Source organism: Cygnus atratus, chromosome 4 (genome assembly GCF_013377495.2).
Source record: "Cygnus atratus isolate AKBS03 ecotype Queensland, Australia chromosome 4, CAtr_DNAZoo_HiC_assembly, whole genome shotgun sequence".
NCBI lineage: Eukaryota > Metazoa > Chordata > Aves > Anseriformes > Anatidae > Cygnus > Cygnus atratus.
In genome coordinates this window covers 64,602,676-64,622,069 of record NC_066365.1, presented here as the reverse complement: position 1 = coordinate 64,622,069, position 19,394 = coordinate 64,602,676, and the positions used below count along the sequence as shown (strand labels likewise).

The window sequence follows — 19,394 nt, the reverse complement described above, 5'->3', positions numbered from 1 at the left end:
GAGATACTTCAGCCACTCAGATATCTGAAGCGCTGGGAAAAATAAAATCAGGATAAAATCGATTTACAATGTAAGGGATTATATTATGGATACTTTATGTTTTCCTGCATAAATGCAGATGAAGGTATAAAACTACATCTTCAGAAAAGCTTAAGCATTTTACATGAAATAGAAAGCATTTGCAAACCATGTACATTGCACATCCCTGAAGCTGCTCCTCATCTGCTATTACATTATTTGGAGTTGTATATAAGTGTCCCAAAAGTAAAGGACATTGGGTTTGGAGGCTGAATGTGGCTCAGATTCAGTTTTCATAAACTATTTCCTTAGAAGAAATGGGGTATCATAGGAATGATTGTTGACTCAATCACAAAAAGACCGGAGTGTTCAGGATCCATTTCACAGACATGAAGGCTGCATTCCCATCAGATTTCTTAAGTTTCTCCAGACTGTTTTATAGGATTAACAGTAATGAGAACAAACCTAGCTAAACTGAAACACAGAACTACACTTGGAGTTCTCTTCTATAAATGTTATTTTTAGTACATAGGACAGATTTTTGCACTAATAAAAATCTTAGGAAAATTGATATATTTTTTTCATGTTATGGAAGCATCTCTGTTTGATATAGTTGTTTTCTGGCTTTTTCTAGAGAGAAACTGGGAATAGTTGGTCCTCCCTTCAGTCTTTCTCATCAGCCTAGTGAATTCTGAATAATATCACCAGAAGAAGCTGTGTCGTCAGCTATTTGTAAGTAAAGGCACACAAATATAACTTTTGTTACCCGTTGATGACAAACACTGACTACACTTTACTCAGGAAGCCATGTACAGTTCAATCCAACATATAAAGAAAACAGCTAACATTGTGACTCCAATTCTTTCTTTCCGAGTTCTTATTTTAAGAAAACACACCTGCCTTATCATTCTCTAGTGTATGTTTGTGCTCTCTGACTGTACACAACATCTTACTTCTTTGCAATTCTTCAAATCCTTTCATCCTCTCTCATTAAGTAGTAAAAGTGAAGATATCAGCTACATAGTTAAACCACAGTCCAACCAAATAAATTAAGGTCAAGGACAATGCAAGTCTTACTGAGAAAGTATATTGCTGAACGCTGTTATCTGGAAAAAACACTAGTTCTTTTAACTGTGTACTCATTTGACTGCATGGCTTAGCTAAAATGGATTCTTCCTTCCTCATTCTCTCATTTTCCTTAAAACATTCCCATAAATACTCATTACAAATTACCTAACTTCTGAAAGCAATAGGAAAATGAAAATGTGCACATTCTCTATTTGCCAGCATTAATTTGCACTATTAAGTTATTTCATTTGGTCTCTTGATTCTTTTCTGAATTATTTTCAGCATAGTGAGACTTTTCTTTAACCGAAAAGTTCAGTTTTTCCTCCTGTACTTCTTTGAAAGGAAATTAATATGGCTTATTCAAAGATTTGTAATATCTGTTGTGGGATGAAAGATACAAAGTTAAAAAGAGACACAGTTTGGGATTATCAACAAGATGTTCAATAAAAACAAAGTCTGCTTTTCATAGGAGGTGTTTAGCAAGTACTGCACTGCAAGATGTGGAATTGCAATGGTTAATACTGCACTCTATTGGTATGACATTACCACATGACTCTATGTTGCTCAATTAGAAACACCTGATTATTTATTTATTTATTTATTTTTCCCTAGCCTACTTCTAGTTTGGAGTTTCTTTTACCTTGAAATATGGGCTAAATTTTTTCATCTATGATTTCTTAGGATTTACGTGCTACTCTGTGCCACTGAAGTAAACTGAGTGGAAGGCTTATATCACAATGAAATGTGACTTTTTAAGCTGACTGTAATGAATATCTAAGTAAATATGCAGATATTTTCAAACAGCTAGACTATATAATCAGTTCTGCTCTGTGCAGAGGAACGTGGATGAATATCAAAACATCCAGCTGTGTTAATCTGAGACTAATTTAAAACTAATCTGAGACTTCTTGAGATTAACACCTATGCAAATGATATAATCACTTACTGGATATGGTTTTCATAGGAACAGCTCATGTCTTTGGAAATCCACGTAAATGCATCCTCAACCTGTACACCCAGTCCTAAGCCTGTACTCACAGGAAGCTCTAAGGAAACCCAGGGCGAGTTACGCTGGCATACACTGTATAGCCTCTTCTCTCCACTATGATATCTGTGTCTGTTGTTGCTCTTGTTTTGTTCCTTTTAACTTGAATTTACTTTGTGCTTCAAAAATTTGACCTCTGCTTCTCCCCAAATTTGTTTTTCTTTAACTTTTTTTCTTTTTGTCTTTGAAAGGTATTACAGAAATTTCTCTGTGTCCTTCTTCAGCTCTAACACAATTTAAATAAATGATAGGGATCTGGCATAAGACAACACAGGATCTGTTGTGGGTCTATACAAGATATTTTTTCTTTAACTTGCCAAAGATAATCTAGCAATGCCTGAAACACATATTCTGAATAAAGTGCATGTGTTTTAGCCTTCTCTTCCATTTTACTGGTATTCCATTTAAACTTTTTGATCTCTCATCAGCCTCTCAGAGTCCTTTGCAGCAGAAAAACAGGGTGCTAATTTCTTTTATGAGATTGTGTCAACTGTGCAAAGTTGACAATGCCTTTCCCAGTTTTAATTACATAAAACAGTAATTACTTGCATTATAAGCATTAAGATATTCAGAACTTTTACATTAATTTCTAACATTTCACAACTCCATTAGAAAAGCTTGCAGATATAATTAGGTCAAATGAAACTACTGAACATACTAGGATGAAATGGAAAAAATTGATCAAAGGCACAAACAACTCTCCTGTTACGAGCTATATCCACAATAAGAACAGGTCCAGAGTAGCTCTAATACAGTAAACAATCTGAAATATGGTGTATTAATAGGACGAGGAAGATTATTGACATCCCTGGGATTCAGACATGTGTCTCTACTGATTCTGGCTGATACCTAAAATATGAAGCATTTTCTCTCTGTCTGATGTAGTTTTAATATTTAGTCCTGTTGAAATAGCCTATGATGAAATAACCTGTTTCATGGTGGTGAAATATGAATAGGGTTTCCAAGTCAGAACATTTCAGTTCATATCATTAAAATTTCATGAGGTGTCATTTCCTTTGGTGTTGTCTGAATTGTGAAAAAGCAGCCCCTTGTATATTATTCCCTTTCCTTATTTGTTAATGACTTATCTGGAGAAGTGTTGGTGACATTTACCTTCTCTCTATAACATACTTTCACCATAAGCACTTCTGCTTGCTTTCAGAGATGGAACTACAAAACTGTCACACCAGAAACTAAGAGGAAAAAGTCATTGGAAACCCAGCCTTTTAGCTGCTGCTGCTGTGATCATTAATCACTTTTCTTTACACTGGAAGAAAAAAAAATCTTTCTCAAATTAATTTCAGTAGTGAATGCTAAACAGGCGTTTAGAAATGCACTTACTTCTCTCTGTTGAATATGATGAATTCTTTCCTAACGGTTTCCAAGCACTGCTGCAGGTGTACATTCTTCAAAAGACAGCATGAATAGGTTGATTAAAAGTGACAGAAAATCGTAGACAAAATCACAACAGAAATGATACTGAACAAAACATCTTATGAATGAATACTACCAAAAGACATTTTGAAGACTGTTCAAAAGTGGGCCATGATAGCACAATCAATCTTTCTTTTGGGAGATGTTCCCCACAAAGAATTCCTGAGGATTTTTAATTCTGATAGCTCTAAGAAGAATAGTTTGTATGAGCATTCAAAGTTATCAGGAATAGCAACAGAAGTCATTAAAAAAATCACTGAATTGATATTTCAGGTTTCAAAAATGGTTATTTCTTAATCTCCTCAGAGGTTTACACTGTTTATACAATGGGTCTTTCTATGTGGAACACAGTAGTCAAGTCCATGAGAGACAGCTTTAAAACTTATATAAATAACAAGCTTTCCACTGCATACTTTTCATTTTTGGTACTAGCAGTGAATAAATACTCCTCCTAACTATCTGTCCATGTGTGGGAAGCTTATTTGCTAACTGGCAACACTTCTTCATACTTTAAATGAGCATCTGTGAGAATCTTTAAATTGATTATAGCTACAACATGCTGTTACTATTTGACTGAAATAAATGGTTGTTTTTCATCTCGCTTTGGAAATGGTTTATGCAACTATATGTAAAGTGGCAGACATGGGGACCAAGACTATTTTCAGAGATGGTAAAATTGAAATTATATTATTATGCCCATTAGAGAATATAAATTAAATGCCACTGACTGAAGCCACAGCCTACAACTTACCAGTGGGCAGGTTTCCTTAGCTCCATCCTTGGATTTATTTTTGGCAAGTCGCTTTTTCTTTTTATGGAGAGGCTTGGACTCTAAAATCATTTCTTCAAGTTCAAATGTTGGATCACAGTTCAGTCTTCCTTTCTGGTACAAAAGGATTCAAAGTTACTCTTTGAAGAGCCATTGTATTTTTTTAGTTTGTCTGGCCAATGTTAATAGCATTAATAATGAGCTGGCTTCCCAACCACAACTGTAAAATGAAAACTATCTTTTTTTTGGGCCTGGAGTCAAGGTTAAAGTTTAAATAAAGGTATTAAGATAAAAATCATATTATAAAGAAAGAATAAAGAGTTAGATCCTCTGAGTGACTAGAATTATGTTATCCCAATGAGAGGAATCTGATGCAAGGTCTTCATCAGAATATAAGTTAGTGTCATAGAACTTCAATGGTAACTGTAATGGTGCAGGAAGAATGAGAGGTACCTCTGAGACCTGACTTACAAAAATGTGATTTTCTGAAGAGCTGCAGGTAGATTCTGTTACCTTGATCCTATACATGATGCCAAAGGAAGAACTAGTAGTTTTTAAAGTGTTTTGTTTGTTTTTCCTGTTAAAAGCATTTATATCCCCATAGAATAAACTCAAAAACTGACTTTATTATTATTACGTTTCATACCCATTACGTACATTACCTAAGTATTCTGGACTCTCCATTTTTACATTAATTTATGAAGCTTGAACCAAATCTTAAGATTTGTTGTTGTATCAGGGAGTCCCTGATTAATAAGGGTGATTGGGAATACCATTTCTATATGGTCATTTCCTTCCTTGATTTTGAGATCTGTTCATCACAAAAGTTTACAGGAACATAGGTTAGGTCTTGAATTATTATTTATTATTCTATTTGTTAATAAAGTATAGCTATCTTTTCACAGCATTTGGGATGAACTACACATCTCTTATTTAGGGATAAAATCTAGGTTATGTTCAGAAAATTTACAGAAAAGCTTCAGCAAAACCCAGTACAATAGTTGGCATCCAGACTACTGGATCATTGTTTTGTTACTCCTATGATCAGAATAACATGAGCTCCTTTCTTTTCCTCATTCTCTCAAAGCATTTCAAAAAATTTGCAAACAACTTGAACTGTGTGATGGATTGCTTCAGGAAGTGGATCTTAAAAGCAGACTGTTTTCCTCTTGAACTTCTGGGAGTTCAAGCACTCTATTTTCATTGTCAAGGTGGAAGGACTAAAACAAGTCACACATATGTGGCAGATATTATTTATAAACAGTAAAATCACATCAGAAACCATTTATAAAACTTTTGGTGTCCTGCACTGAAACATTTGATTTAGAGATCACTCCATCATTTTTATTTCCAGCAACATCTGTATAATCAAACTAGAATATTAAGCTCTATGCTTCCTTTTCTTGCATACTACCCAGTCAGGTTTAGAAAATTTGATTTATTTTTTCATTAGTAGAGGTTTATAGCTTATTTATGTTTATTTATAAATAAATATTTACTTTTGATCATTCTCGGTTCTTTTTGTGAGCACGTGCAGTTTTAAGACTTTTTTGGAGCACTTTAAAATTACATTACTTCTGAAGTTTAAAAAATGAAACCAAATTACACTTAAATAATTTCTTGCTTCCTTTATCAAATATTTAACAATACAAAAAGCTATAAATGATTTATGACTCCAAGCTGAATATAAAGAAACTAGGTAAATTATAAAGAAATACATGTAGCAGTTAAGTAAGAATGATGTCCATGGATCAGACTGCAGAGGGAGAAATTAATCTATGGGGGCCTTCCTATCACATGCTTCCCATGTGCCCTGTTGCCTGGAGAAGGGAGGCAAGCTCCTGTCTGAAATACCAATCTGTAAAAAAGGTATAAAACTCTACCCAGACCACAGCATATATTGACTTCAACTCACCTCTCACCCAAAGACTAGAAACGAAATATTTTGTTGCGTGGCCCCAGTTAATCAGTGAATACTTTGCTTGGCCAAGAGAGGGAAATGTTCTTGGAAAATCCCTGTCCAAACCTGATCTCCTGAAATACCAAAGCATACTATATAAAGATGTGTCATCCTGGAAAAGACACTTTGACTTTCACCTTGTCACTGATTTTCCTAATATACCTGATAGATCACGTGGAGCAAGTCCTGCAATATCAACCTTTATCCTGAAGTGTCTAGTAGACTTTTTAATAGGACTTGCAGATTAATCTGTGTAGATAAAACCGTTTTACTATTATTTGCTTTTAGACATAGAATATTATTTTCCTAGCACCAAGTGAGGACCAGAGTCTTCCAAATTGAACCTTAATCTTCAAATTTCTGAACTATTCTGGCTATTAGATTTTACTGGTATCGTTTTCCCTCTTGCAATTCTTCTTCAGTTGTAAAATGAGGAAAACAAAAATGAGTAAGTCAAGAAATTTTAGGCTTTGAATCCTTTTCCATCTAATTATCTTTAGCGCCACAATGTTATTTGAGCAAATTAACTTTCTCAAGTCTTACTTCTGTAATGTCTCCAAAATATGAGTGAGATGAATTCCAATATGACAAGAATATATGTCTTTGGATGCATATTTAATGGTAGAGAGTTGAAAGTATTTCAGGAAAGCTTCTTCTTTTCACAGTCTCCATTATGTTCACCATTGTCAAAAACAGCCACAGAGAAAAACCACTTGGCCAACAGAGCAGTACCAGACTGATAGGTTCCACAATTCTTTCTGAAGTTGTATCTAAAATGACTTTTTTTCAGCCTCCTTAGGAAGTCAGGAAACTTAGATATACTCTCTCAGGAGTAAGGTACCCTCAAATAAATCTAAACCCAAGTGGAAAGAACCAAACATCCACACAGGAACTTTGAATTAAGGAGTTCAAGATGTTCCTCTATGGCTAGATAGAGACCATTGGTTGTGCCCAGACTCTGGGCAGACTGGGCGTGAGCCAGCTGTATATGGAAAATTTGCAGTAGCAACTACAGTCAAAATACCACACCTCACTGTTCAGCAGACAGGGCTAGCAGAGTGACGCACATCACATTAGTTGGCTGTACACTCATGTCCAGTCCTCAGGAGCAAGTGAAGATGGAGTTTATATCCCTAGAAATTCAAACATGAGCTGTAGCAGGGAGAAGACCAAAGAAATGTTTGGGGGAAGGATAATGCTGGGAGAGAAATGAAAGCAGAGAACAGGCTTGCCAAAGACAGACGTCAGTATCTGATTTTGCTGAAGCAGGTTGAAGTCTTTTCTCTTGATTTTAAGCCATAAAATATGTACCTACGCATAAATGGGCTTTAGAGAATCTGGAACTGTAAAGTCCAGATCCCTGGATCCCTGTGTATACTGCATATTTGCAGTATAAAATAATATAAAATAATTATAAAATAATAATAACAATATAATAATAATAAAATAATATAAATAAATAAAATAATAACATAAAATAATATAATAACATAATAATGGTATAATAATATAATAATTATATAATAAGTATATAATAATAATAATATAAAATAATTATAAAAAATATAAAGGGTATGGGAAACCCTCTCCTTGATTGTTGTGCTAGTTACCTGTTGTGTTTCTGGTCTTTCCCTACGCTCTGTGAGGGAAGCCCTGTTTGTCCACCCACAGCTCTACTCCTGCAGGATGTTGCTCCAGGAAGGGCTCTGTTCAGGTGCCAAGAAACACAGAAAACAGTCCTAGCATTGCCTTGGCAACCCACCTGGCTACCTCTGCTCCATTAGGAAATTCTCTCTCTCACTCAGCTCCTGCAGGGCTGGATCCTGTTCCTATCAGATTTAGCAAGAACTCTAACATGTACCTAGGTGAGGACAGGATCCAGCTATTCCGCATTTCTTGTCTTTATTCACAGTTGCATCAAAAGAAAAGAAAAAAAAATCCTTAGTATGATACATATGTATTGTTTGGAGAAGAATTATGGTGCAATATAGCTTCTATATCTGAACAAAGTGGAGAAACATGTTAACTCCACAGTCATTGCCTTTTATTCATGGTCCTCAAATCCATTCAACTTCCAAAGGAACAAAACCAAAATATTCAGAAAATATCAACAAAATGGAATCACAGAAAAACGAATTCCCACAAAATCGTCTCACAGAATCTGAATGTTTTAATGTAGGAAACTTGCAGAAAGGAAGTAGGTCAGTCTTTTTAACCTTTTTTTTTTTTTAAAGTGAAAAATGGTCAGAATATTAGGATATTAAAAAGTCTTGTAAATGTTATGCCAGATACCTAATTTTCAGAAAAACAACAATCTTCTTGGCATTCTTTGGCTCAGAGTTAACACTGACAATCTGTTGCTCTAACAGCTGAAATGCAAAGTCTGGAAAATATCTTTTATTTGAAAGAGAACAAAACATGAACCAAGGTTAATTAGTTTTTATTGTGGTCTAATGAAACGGGCCAAATTTTCTTAGCTGTGACTGAGTAAATGAAAGTAGAATCCAAAGTAAAGCTTCTGTGAGAGGTAAATCACTGAAGACCAATAAATACATGTGTAAACAAGTAAAACAGCAGTGATAATTAAAGTTGGAATTTGCAAACACAGTTCAGCTGCAATATCAACTTACATTAGGAACAAAGCCTGGGGTCACAGATTTCTCTAGAACAGCATCCCAGTTGACATCAGCTAGGTATGGAGAGCTTTGGATATCTGCGAGACTTGAAAGACGGCACTCCGCATCCTTAGTGAGGAGCTGTGATCGAGAACAAGGCAGTTTCTAAGGGACCGGATGCCATATAAAATAGTAAATGTGTCACACCCATAAATTGTATGTTGCAAAATTAGAGTGAGCAAATGGTCAAGGGATCCTCTAACAACTCCTAGCAGGCACAATCTAAAAAAATGGAAGTAATAACTCATTTGATATTAATCTAATTTAATTGCCACCAGACAGCTATTGCAGGCCTGAACTGTGTACGTGAATTAGTAACAAAAGTTTTTGCAAATAGACAAGAGTCCAAGTGATATGAAACATCACAGTTCAATGCAACCCCAGTTTGCATTTTGTCTTTAATTTATTTGAAGATATAGTTACCCTGAACATCCTGGCAGCAATTAAAATTAACCACTTTGTTGCTCCATCTATCAAAAATATATTGCTCATAGCTGCAAAGGAAATTGATCTTTTGTTGCTCTATTCGCACATTCACAAATATTTCCTGCTCAGAATCATCATTATAGATGATTTGAAATACCTAAAAGATAGATGAACCTTGCAGCACGGCCAAAAAATTAAAACAAACTGGGATTTTAGGAAGAAAGCAACTTGCAGTGTCATGATGCATTCAGAAAGAACCCTATCTTGTAGCTTAGTGACATTTCCAGAAAAATGGCTTGACTTTTGTTGTTGCAACTATAGCAACGTGGGACAGGGAGAAATTCAGCCCTTTTCATTTCTAAACTTAATGTCTGGAAACTGCATCAGAAATTCAAAGGGCATAACAGTCCTTCCTTCCCTCTTTCACATGCACAACTGGGGCTGGAGATAATGGGGCTAAGGCACAGAGTGGGAATTACTCTTTCCCATAGTTTTGTTATCAGTTTTTGTTAGCGAATCAGTTTTAAAATAATAATAATAATAAAATAAAAGGTTTCTATTTCTTTCAGGCCATTAAAAGCCTGAGTTTGAGAATAAGAATAATCCAGCTTCTCAAAAGAAAATACAGCACCAACACCATTCAGAAAAGACTAGGAAAAAATACTCCCTTTTTGTCCTTGAAATTTTGACTAATGAGTGTACTTGCCAGACGACCTGCACTGTTGAAGGGGTTTCTGGGAGAAGAGAGAAAAGAGGATGGAAGGTGTTGGTGCTTTCTTACCTTTTTCAGTAATGCTATCATGCCCTTGCACCATGTAGATGAGTAGTGAACTCTTTCTATCTTGAACATGTTGAGTATCTCATCAATGGGGGTGGCTGAATGAATTTCATAGGGCCTCTGGGATAAAATTAAAGCAATATCAAGTCAGCAAGAATGGATAAAAGACTACAGACAATTCACATTTCCCTGAGCTCAGTATTGTTTATACTGGAAATATTGAAACACCAAAACATCTTGTAACAATTCTGAGGCTAATCCTTCTTTGTGTGCGTGCTCTTCTTTGGTTATAATGAATGTAATTACTCATAGATGCATTTCCTCTGCAAATTTTTGTCTTATGCTGTTGTGGTTTAACCTGGCACTCAACTCCCCCCACTTTTATTGCTGAGCATGATGCCATGTGATATGGGATACGGGACAGTCCTCCTGACAGTCTGGGCCAGCTGTCCTGGTTCTGTTCCCTCCCAGCTCTTGGTGCACACCAGCCTCCTCGCTGGCAGGGCAGCACGAGCAGCTGAAAAGCCCTTGACTTAGCATAAACACCACTCAGCAACAACTAAAACATCAGCGTGTTATCAGCGTTATTCTCATCCTAAATACAAAACACAGCACTATACCAGCTGCTAGGAAGAAAATTAACTCTATCCCAGGTGAAACTAGGACACTTGTTAAGAAGAATCCATTTTAAATTAGGTGACTGAATAATTTTGTTCCTGTGGCATTTTATATGAAATTGGATTTACTATTTTTTACTTGTAGTACTAGAAAGTCTTGTAATCTAAAGTGACAAAATGCAATACTGCTGGCTAAAGAAAGCTTTATCATCCTGATTTTAATGAGTAGTAGAAAGATAAATTAAGAGATGATGTATAGGCATACAAAAACCTGTGTAAGAATTACAGTAAAAATTTAGACCTTCCAAATCCCAATTCTTCTTCACTGCCCTTTTCAAAATCTAAAATTAATTAATTCACTGCATGGACCTATGGACTATATGCAGTGCCTAAATTCAATTATAGGTAAAGAGAGGCCCTAGACTTCACAGTGCTTTGTTCACAAAGACTGCTGTAATTTATCTTTTTTTTTTCTTTTTTTTTAATGTTTGTTTTTTGTTTATTAAACATACCATTTGTAAATGAAAGTACTACCTATAAATGTATTTTCTTCTTAATTATTATATATGTATTTTTTAAAGGCATGTGTTTCTGAAGCAAGTTAGAATGTTACTCTGTTGATGTACTTTTTAAAACTAGGATAGAGTGTGGATTCCTTGTGAATTAAGTTGTACCCAGTAGGTAACAAATGTGTGATACCTGATATAAGATCTGCAGCCAAATGCCATAAGAGCAACAATGTGCAAATTGATGGATCATAATTCATACAGTACACAGAGTTACCTTGAAATCCAAGACCCTCAACAGCAGAGAGCTGACACTCATTGCCTTCAATGAGAACTGAATCACCTTGACTTTTTCAACAGGTTATTGGCACATTTCTAGGGATTAGTTATGTAATCTGATAATGAATTATAACAACTCCTCATAAAGGGCCAGCAAATATTTTTATCTTGAGAAGATTCATGTACATGTTTAACTTTGAATAAGTATGGAACCAAGTCCAAGCCCAAGAATCCCACCTACTGCTTTTTTCCTTCATCCTCATTTCACTTAGTCTCCACTGAGGACATGGTATATACAGTCATTGTCTATGACATGGGAACAGACTAACAAGTGTTAAGGTATGCATCATGGACTTGGGGAAAAAGAAAAATTTGATGCCAAGCTTTTCTTTTTTGTTTGTTTATTTGTTTGGTTTTTGGGTTATTATTTCTTTTACTAGCAACTGGCTAAGGAGAGAAATGTGCATGCGATGTGTGAAATGCTCGTACTATTGTGAATTATCAAAAAAAGAAGAAAAAATAAAGAAAAAAAGAAAAAAGAACCAGACTGCTTAGCACCAGTTGCAACTGTAGCTGGAATCTCCAGCCTCATTTCCAGCAATGTGCTGCAATGCCTTTGACCAGAGACTCCTCTGACAACTCTTCTATCAATAACATTAGAGGCAAATAAAAAAAAATTCGGATCAACAAAAAGCAACTCATCTTTGCTTAGCTCCTCTTGAACTCAGGCAGGTAACGTCATATGCTACCCACAGCTCAGAGGTGTAAAATGATTTAAAGAACCTCATTATTTTTTTGCTTGCTTGCTTGCTTGCTCCTTCCTTCCTTGCTTCCTTCCCTCCTTGCTGTCTTTCACCTTTCCTTCTCTCCCAGTACACAAGGATACGCCGTGCTCCAAATGGAGAGAGCCATATCTCCAGGTGGCTCTGCCCATTGCCACATTCTCCTCTTTCCCCAGGGCTGCCGTAACAGGGATGGGTGGGCTGCATGGCGGAGGAGGGGGCTGCTGGCCTGCTATTTTAATTTGGAGCCTTGCACGCGTGAGCTGTCTCTTTGCAGCCATCTGCACAGTGCTGCTGCTGCAGATGGAGCTTTGGAGTTCACGGTTTTTGCAGACGGTGATATGCCTCAAGTTAAGCACAGTTCCACAACCCGCCACTACTTCCCTTGTCATCACCCCTGTCAGTTTAGGTCTTAACTAGACTAAAAAAAAATTAGAAATACAATTCAGGAAAAATACGCCTTTTCCTAGTCTATACAAAGGTGTGTGCTGCCAAGTCTCCCTCTGCCTTGCTGAGTGGGCAACGGCTGCTCTTCAGAAGAAAACAAGCAGCTGGCTTGGTTGACTAGAGCATGGACAGATGGCAATGTTTTCATTTTAACAGAACATTTTGGTTCAGTCTCAGCTTTGCCTTATCTCTAGCCAGACAGACATTCAGAGACAACTGTACTGGTCTTGGCAAATGGATACCTTTCTAGATGGTTTTTCATTTATTGAAGTGACTATGCAGCTTTTGTGATTAGTCTTGGGAGTTCAGCTATCCTTACATGATCACGCATTGTGCTCCTTTCTTGGAGACACTCATTGGTGAAAGGAGTGATATAAAAACAGCTGGATATTTTTTCAATGTATTATATGTCTATCCAATACTTCCCTCTGTGGCTGGGGTTCAGAATGTGTTTTAATTATCATTGCCAGAACTTTGCTATTTAGGTTAAAATTTTCCATCTTGGGAAGAATGTCAGGTAAACACCCAGTAATTTTTTGGAGAATGATGATAAAGAAAAAATACAAAGACTTTTTTTTTTTTTTAATATGTTTTTAATACACCTAGCGTTTGAGAGCAGGAACTGATATTTGGCATGGGAGAGATCTTTGTATCAGGAGTGTGACTTTTGCCATTCCTATGGAAAGAAAAAAGTTTGGCAAAGATCTAGATCTTTGAAAAATATAGCTTCTGGATTGACGTAACAATGAAACTTAGTTTTCTCTCTAAAGATGGGAATAATAATTGTTTTTTTATTCCCAGTTTCCTTTATTTGTCATCCCATATGAAACTGTGAGATCTTTGTGGGATGAACTGTTTTACATTACAAAGTGCTTATCAGGACAGGATAGAAGTACTGTGCTAGTGCCATATAATAATAAATAATCCTCCCTTAAAGACAGCATGCTGCAGTGCAATGAAATCTTTTTGCCAAAGTAGCCAAAGTAGGAATTAAGACTGTTAAAAACAAAAACAACATAAAACAACTACAACAACAAAAACCAGTTACTTTAACTATATGTCATTATCCTTAAATGGTATCTAAATTACTGTTTTCCATAGGGAATAGTAAATATTTAAGCAACCAAATTAAGCCCTTTGAACCAAAATGGAAAAGAATTTTCCATTATCTTCTGTGATATTTGACCATGCTCAGGAAGATTTTTCATTAAGCTTATTCACATAATTGATTAGATAACTAATGGTTGTACTGGCAGATAAGCATTTTCCGTAGTTGGGCCAAGCATCTTAGGATATTATATTAGCTCTTTTAAGGTATTAGCCAAGACAATCAAAGATATAGTAAAGCCTGAAGTAAACCATTATTTGGAAAAAAATGTCATTATTTCCAATTCAGCACTTTGAGTAGCCATTAAAACATTTGGCTCTTCCTGAGCACACACTGAAAGCCTGCATTCACTTTAGGCAAACTTTATAACGTAAATGAGTTTGGGGTGAAACTTTCCCGAAAATGTTTTCAGCTGGGAAGAGCTCAGGACTGCATTCCTGAGCACAGACTCAGCCTTGGTCACTCACATTTTATCACTAAGGGTATGCTCAGGGGCACTGTAAACATTTGGCCTTCTGTCAGGCAATGCACTAAATAACAACAAAATCTATCATTCTTACCCAGCCCCTCAGCAATTCGTATGCTGTAATTCCTAGTGACCACCAGTCGACAGGGTATGAGTATCCTGGGCCTCCATCCATAAAGGCCTGGAACACTTCTGGAGCTAAAATAATAAATCAAATCAGACCAAACAAAAACCATTATATTAAGGTTAGAGTATGCATCATTCACATTTGTATTTGAATAATGAACAAGGATACAATAAAATAGAATTAAAGACATTCGCAAACACAACATTTTCAGGACACAGTTTTAGTGCCTTGGTTCACTGACAATGAGTGGTTTGTACAACAGGCAGTGTGCTGGGCTTTGTGTGTTTGTTGCTTTGCTGAAAGGTTAGAAGGCAGGGAAGGCTTAACCCTGGCTGGGTTCTTCTACAATGCAATACGCTCACATGGCACTCCACCAAAGCAAGGTCTCTCTCTGTATACACACACACCAGGTTTTGACCAGCCACACGCACTGCTTGAGCTGTGGGTTATTCCATGATTCTTGCCATGTTTCACCTAGTGCTGAGCAGAGCTGGAGCCAGGAGGGTAATCAAGGTGGGTCAGAGCTGGATCCCAGATTACCTTTATGCCTGGCTCTCAAATCGAACCCTGTATTTTATCACCTGCATTATATGCTTCTAGGGAACCTTCACTGGCCAGAATTTTTCAATTTCATGTTGTTTCCTGTCTGGTCCTTTTAGATTTAATGTTTTGTAAATAAAAATAAGTTACAGCAGAGGAATTTCTAAACTGAAGTGTGACTTGGAATGTTTAGGATAATGTATACATTTTGTGGGACAAATATTTTCACGCGAGGTCATTCTTTGTGAGATTGATGGAGATACTGAACATGGTAGATCTCAGCCTCAGCCTCAATTCTACATTTGGGTAGAATTAATCAGAGGGCTTTTAAAGATATTTAACACAGGAAAATGATAATTAAATACAAATCCTGACAGTGGTTTAATACCATGAGAAACTCTGTCATGACTGGAAAAAAATACCTTATCAATAAAGTAATGGATTCCATAAAAATAACTTTCCTAGGGGGAAAATTTGATCTTTTCAAAACAAGGATCCAGTTGGCTAATTTCAGCAATGAAGACATACTAAATAATGTTGCTGTAGTTCTTTCAGAATACCATATATAAATAAGACAGGATATGAAATGAAATGAAACGAAAAGTTAGTCATGCTTTTCTAATTATTTCACAGCAGAATCTCAGTACACTTTGTGAAAACAACACTTTCCCTGGGGATTCTCTGAACAACACTATCACCAACCATAACATCATGCTAGATTGCAATTACCATGTGAGCCTCTTCTGGCCATGATACTGAGTCCAATGTACCACATTACCACCTGATTACCATCTCATCTCTTTCTAATGTGCATACTGCAATGAATAATGTAGTCTGGTCACACTTAGTTCTGACTGGCAGTTTGGGATTAGACTATGCATGGCACCTAGAGAAGCACCTTTAATTAAAGAAAAGGCTTTCCCTCCAGAGGAGCTTTTGCAGTACATGCATCATTACAGATGGCAAACTAAAAATATACAACTCCAGAGCTGAGTTCAGAGTCCTGAAGAGACAAACCCAATAGAGGATTTTGGCATCCATGAATTTATTGTGACAAAACTCAAATCTAAAGAATAAAAAGCAATGAGTGAATGGAAATGGTCCTATATTCTTTACCTGGTAGGACTGTCTCTAAATAGGTGTGGTAGGAGAACTGCAGGTACCTAAGTAAACACTTCTTTTTTTGCTACAATATGAATAGCTAGAGAATAGTTAAAGATTGAATCTCAGCTATATGTAAAGTTGTTTTGTGACCCATGGCATGAGCCAACAAAACTGTAAAAGTTGTCTTTCTGAGTTAACTCTGTCTCACCTCCAGGTAGCTTAACCTGGCATGTTGTATATTCAGATATACTTCAGATCGTTTACATTCTTCTAAGGCTCTGTATAGGCACAACTTACTTATGTATGTGGTTTATTATATAGATAGATGCTAAGAGGGCAGACAGGTTTTCTTGTTTTACTTTAGTGGATAAATGCACCTCAATTCTTCCTAAACTGCACATTAGGCACTAAAGCAATATTTTGAATATCACCATAGGCACCTTTTAGTGAAGGATTTTTTTTATTATTATTTTTTGTTTTTTTTTTTTTGCCACATTTGGAATGGCTTTTGCCAGCAGTGCCTAGATGACGCATAATATCTCATTAAAGAAAATAACCTTTGTGGACTTTTTTACTCAGTTAAATATGTATAATATTGGTTTCATTCTTTCTTTTATAGCTTTAGCATTGTAATAATGTGAAGGATCACTATCTGATTTCTGTGAGGTAGAGATGAGAGTACTTTATTGATGTAACCTATGACATTGCCAGAACAGTGCAGCTGTTTTGCTAATTCAGTGACTGAGATCCACTTTTATTGTATTTGCTTGTTCCAAAAGCTTCAGCACCAACTGATTCCACATTAAGCAGATCGGCAGAAAATGCTTTCTTTTACCCACTAGCCCCAGTATTTTGAAACTCTGTTTTCCCACCTTAAGCTGATAACAGCATCCTAAGGTCAGAAAATGGGCAGCTGGGCTCCTGCTTCTTAAAGCAGATATCCACTTTTCCCTGTGTTAGCAGTATTTGGGGTCCAGCTGGACTGACTCTTTGCATCCAGCTAGCTCCAGAGAAACTCCTGTAAGCACGTGCTTTGCAAGACAAGGAGAGACTGCTGGAAGGTGAAATATGATTTGTGGTTTCCTACACACAAGTTTATTCTCAGGGAGAAATCGCAACCCTACTGAAATCAAAAGACCTTTCCCTAGTTTAGCAAAGCTGAATACCGATCTCACACTAAGCTTGTGCTTAATGAGTCTAAAAACCTTTTGGATCTGAGACATTAGGTCCAAATGAAGGCCTCTAGCCTGTACAGAAGAATTCGGTAGTTTGCCTGCTTCAGGATCCTTGCTCACTTCAGAAAGACAGCAGATCCTCCAAGTGATATATGTTAGACTAGACCTGAAGAGCTGTAGCTGTGAAATACAGAAAGAAATGTCAGGTTTCTTTTTGTTTGTTTGTTTGTTTGTTTGTTTGTTTTTCTCCTCTAAGAACCAATTCTGAGCATAAATTGGATGGTGGATTAAAGTTAGTAAAAAAATCTGAAAGTTAAAATTCTACATTGATTTTCTTTAAGATTATCATTGAAATAGTCTATTTGTAATCTTTTAAAACTTGAATTTGATCTCAGTCTCTGCTTGGACAGCCATCCTGCAGCCTGAAGCCTGATGTGGGTAGGTTCTTAGGTTCTTTACAAGGAACATAACAGTTGAGCTCACCAGATAGGAGCAAGGGCAACAGCTTTGCTGCGTGCACCCTTTCTGCAAGCAGCTTCTCATATCATAACTTCAGTTTCTGGAAGAAAAGAATACTTATGTCTTTTACCCCCATACATCTATCTAAATGAAAGGATACTGCCTGCAAAAGTTCATTCATAGGAACAAAAGTGAAAGAATGCTTGTAAGAACAACAGTTTCAGATCTTTTTCTCCAAGAAAGTTCTATTGAACAAAGGGTTTTTTGGGGGCGAAGAATATGTAGTGTTAACATTGTTTTGATCCTGCAGATTGTTTTGGTTGAGGCTTGTGGTTATTACCACATACAGTCAGAGAGGAGGCAGTAGAATGGTGCATGGTGGAAGCACAGCTTATAATTAATGAATCTAAATCAAGTAATAGCCAGTCTAGCAGCAAGAAAGAATTCAAGACAAGTGGAGAAGCAATGTAATCAGTAGGTCTTATGAATCTTCATGGCTCTCTAGGTATCTTTGATGTAACGGAGAACTGCTTTACTAGACCTGCCCAAAAGAGCATCTTCAACAGCAGAAACCTGGTCCAGCCTCATTGCTCACCCTGCTTTGAGCAGGAGATTGGACTAGAGACTTCTGAGGACTGACAATGTGAATCACCCTGATTGATGCTAATGAAGGTCAAGTGACCATATTCGTGCTAAGCCTCCCTTAGTGGGGTGATGAAGGTGTCTAAAGCTAGAAGTCTCAAAGGGGTCATTACAGCCTGTTCCTCTCAGTAATCACCATAAACTGCATGGCTCTTCACCTCTGCTCAGACACATGGGAAACCTGTCACTGAAAGAACTGGGGACTTCTGAAAACCAGATCTGAGAAGCCACACAATCTTTTGGCCTAGGCAGGGAATTCTCTTCACGTGTGGTAGGAGTGTGACCAGCCACCTTTCATAAAAGGCTTCAGTAACTATAAACACAGAGCACTTCAAAACTATTGCCATTTCACGGTAGGACATCTGTGCTAATTTTAACAAGGCAAGCAATATAACCAGGACTGTTTACTTGGCTTGTATGGTAATGAACAAATGGACACTTAACTTCAGCAACACAATGAGCTAAAAAACCAGATTTATTTTTCCTTTTCAACTTCCACTCCGTTATTTTCTCTTAGTAATATACTTTCATGTTTTCACTGTCTATCTGCTTCTTGAAAAATAATAAAGTGAACACAAGCTTTTGTTGCATTAAATGTGTTTCAGTGCCTTCCATGGCTGTCCCTAATATGTATTTCTAGTTAATGGTGCCTTATTTTTTTCTTTTTTTCCCCAAATATTAAATTAAAATAAACCCTCCTCTAGAGCTTTATCCTGTGACTTTTACTTTTTTTTTTTTTTTTTCACTGCTTCCTTCTATTAATACCATATCATTGTAGACTCTCTCTATACTAAGCAGATGATTCCATGGAAGTAAATAAATGGTTATTTCACTTTAGAATAAAACCATACTAGAGAATGGCTAAGAAAAACATGAATGTGAAAGCAAACCTAGTGAGTCTACATCCATCTCAGAAACAGCAGCTTCCTGTGATACCCATTCTCCTGTTCTGGGGGTTTTGCCATATTT

The 19,394-nt window shown here is 36.5% G+C and overlaps 1 protein-coding gene across 1 annotated transcript in view; it reads right to left on the bottom strand.

Moving 5' to 3' along the window:
• Nucleotides 1–19,394, bottom strand: part of STK32B (serine/threonine kinase 32B) — a 143,414-nt gene that overhangs the window by 17,522 nt on the left and 106,498 nt on the right. Inside the window, exons 6-10 of the mRNA XM_035547294.1 lie at nt 14,473–14,576; nt 10,177–10,293; nt 8,925–9,050; nt 4,317–4,448; nt 3,473–3,537 (exon numbers count right to left, since the gene is read on the bottom strand). Coding sequence (XP_035403187.1) covers nt 3,473–3,537; nt 4,317–4,448; nt 8,925–9,050; nt 10,177–10,293; nt 14,473–14,576 — 544 coding nt within the window. The remainder of the gene's footprint in view (nt 1–3,472; nt 3,538–4,316; nt 4,449–8,924; nt 9,051–10,176; nt 10,294–14,472; nt 14,577–19,394) is intronic.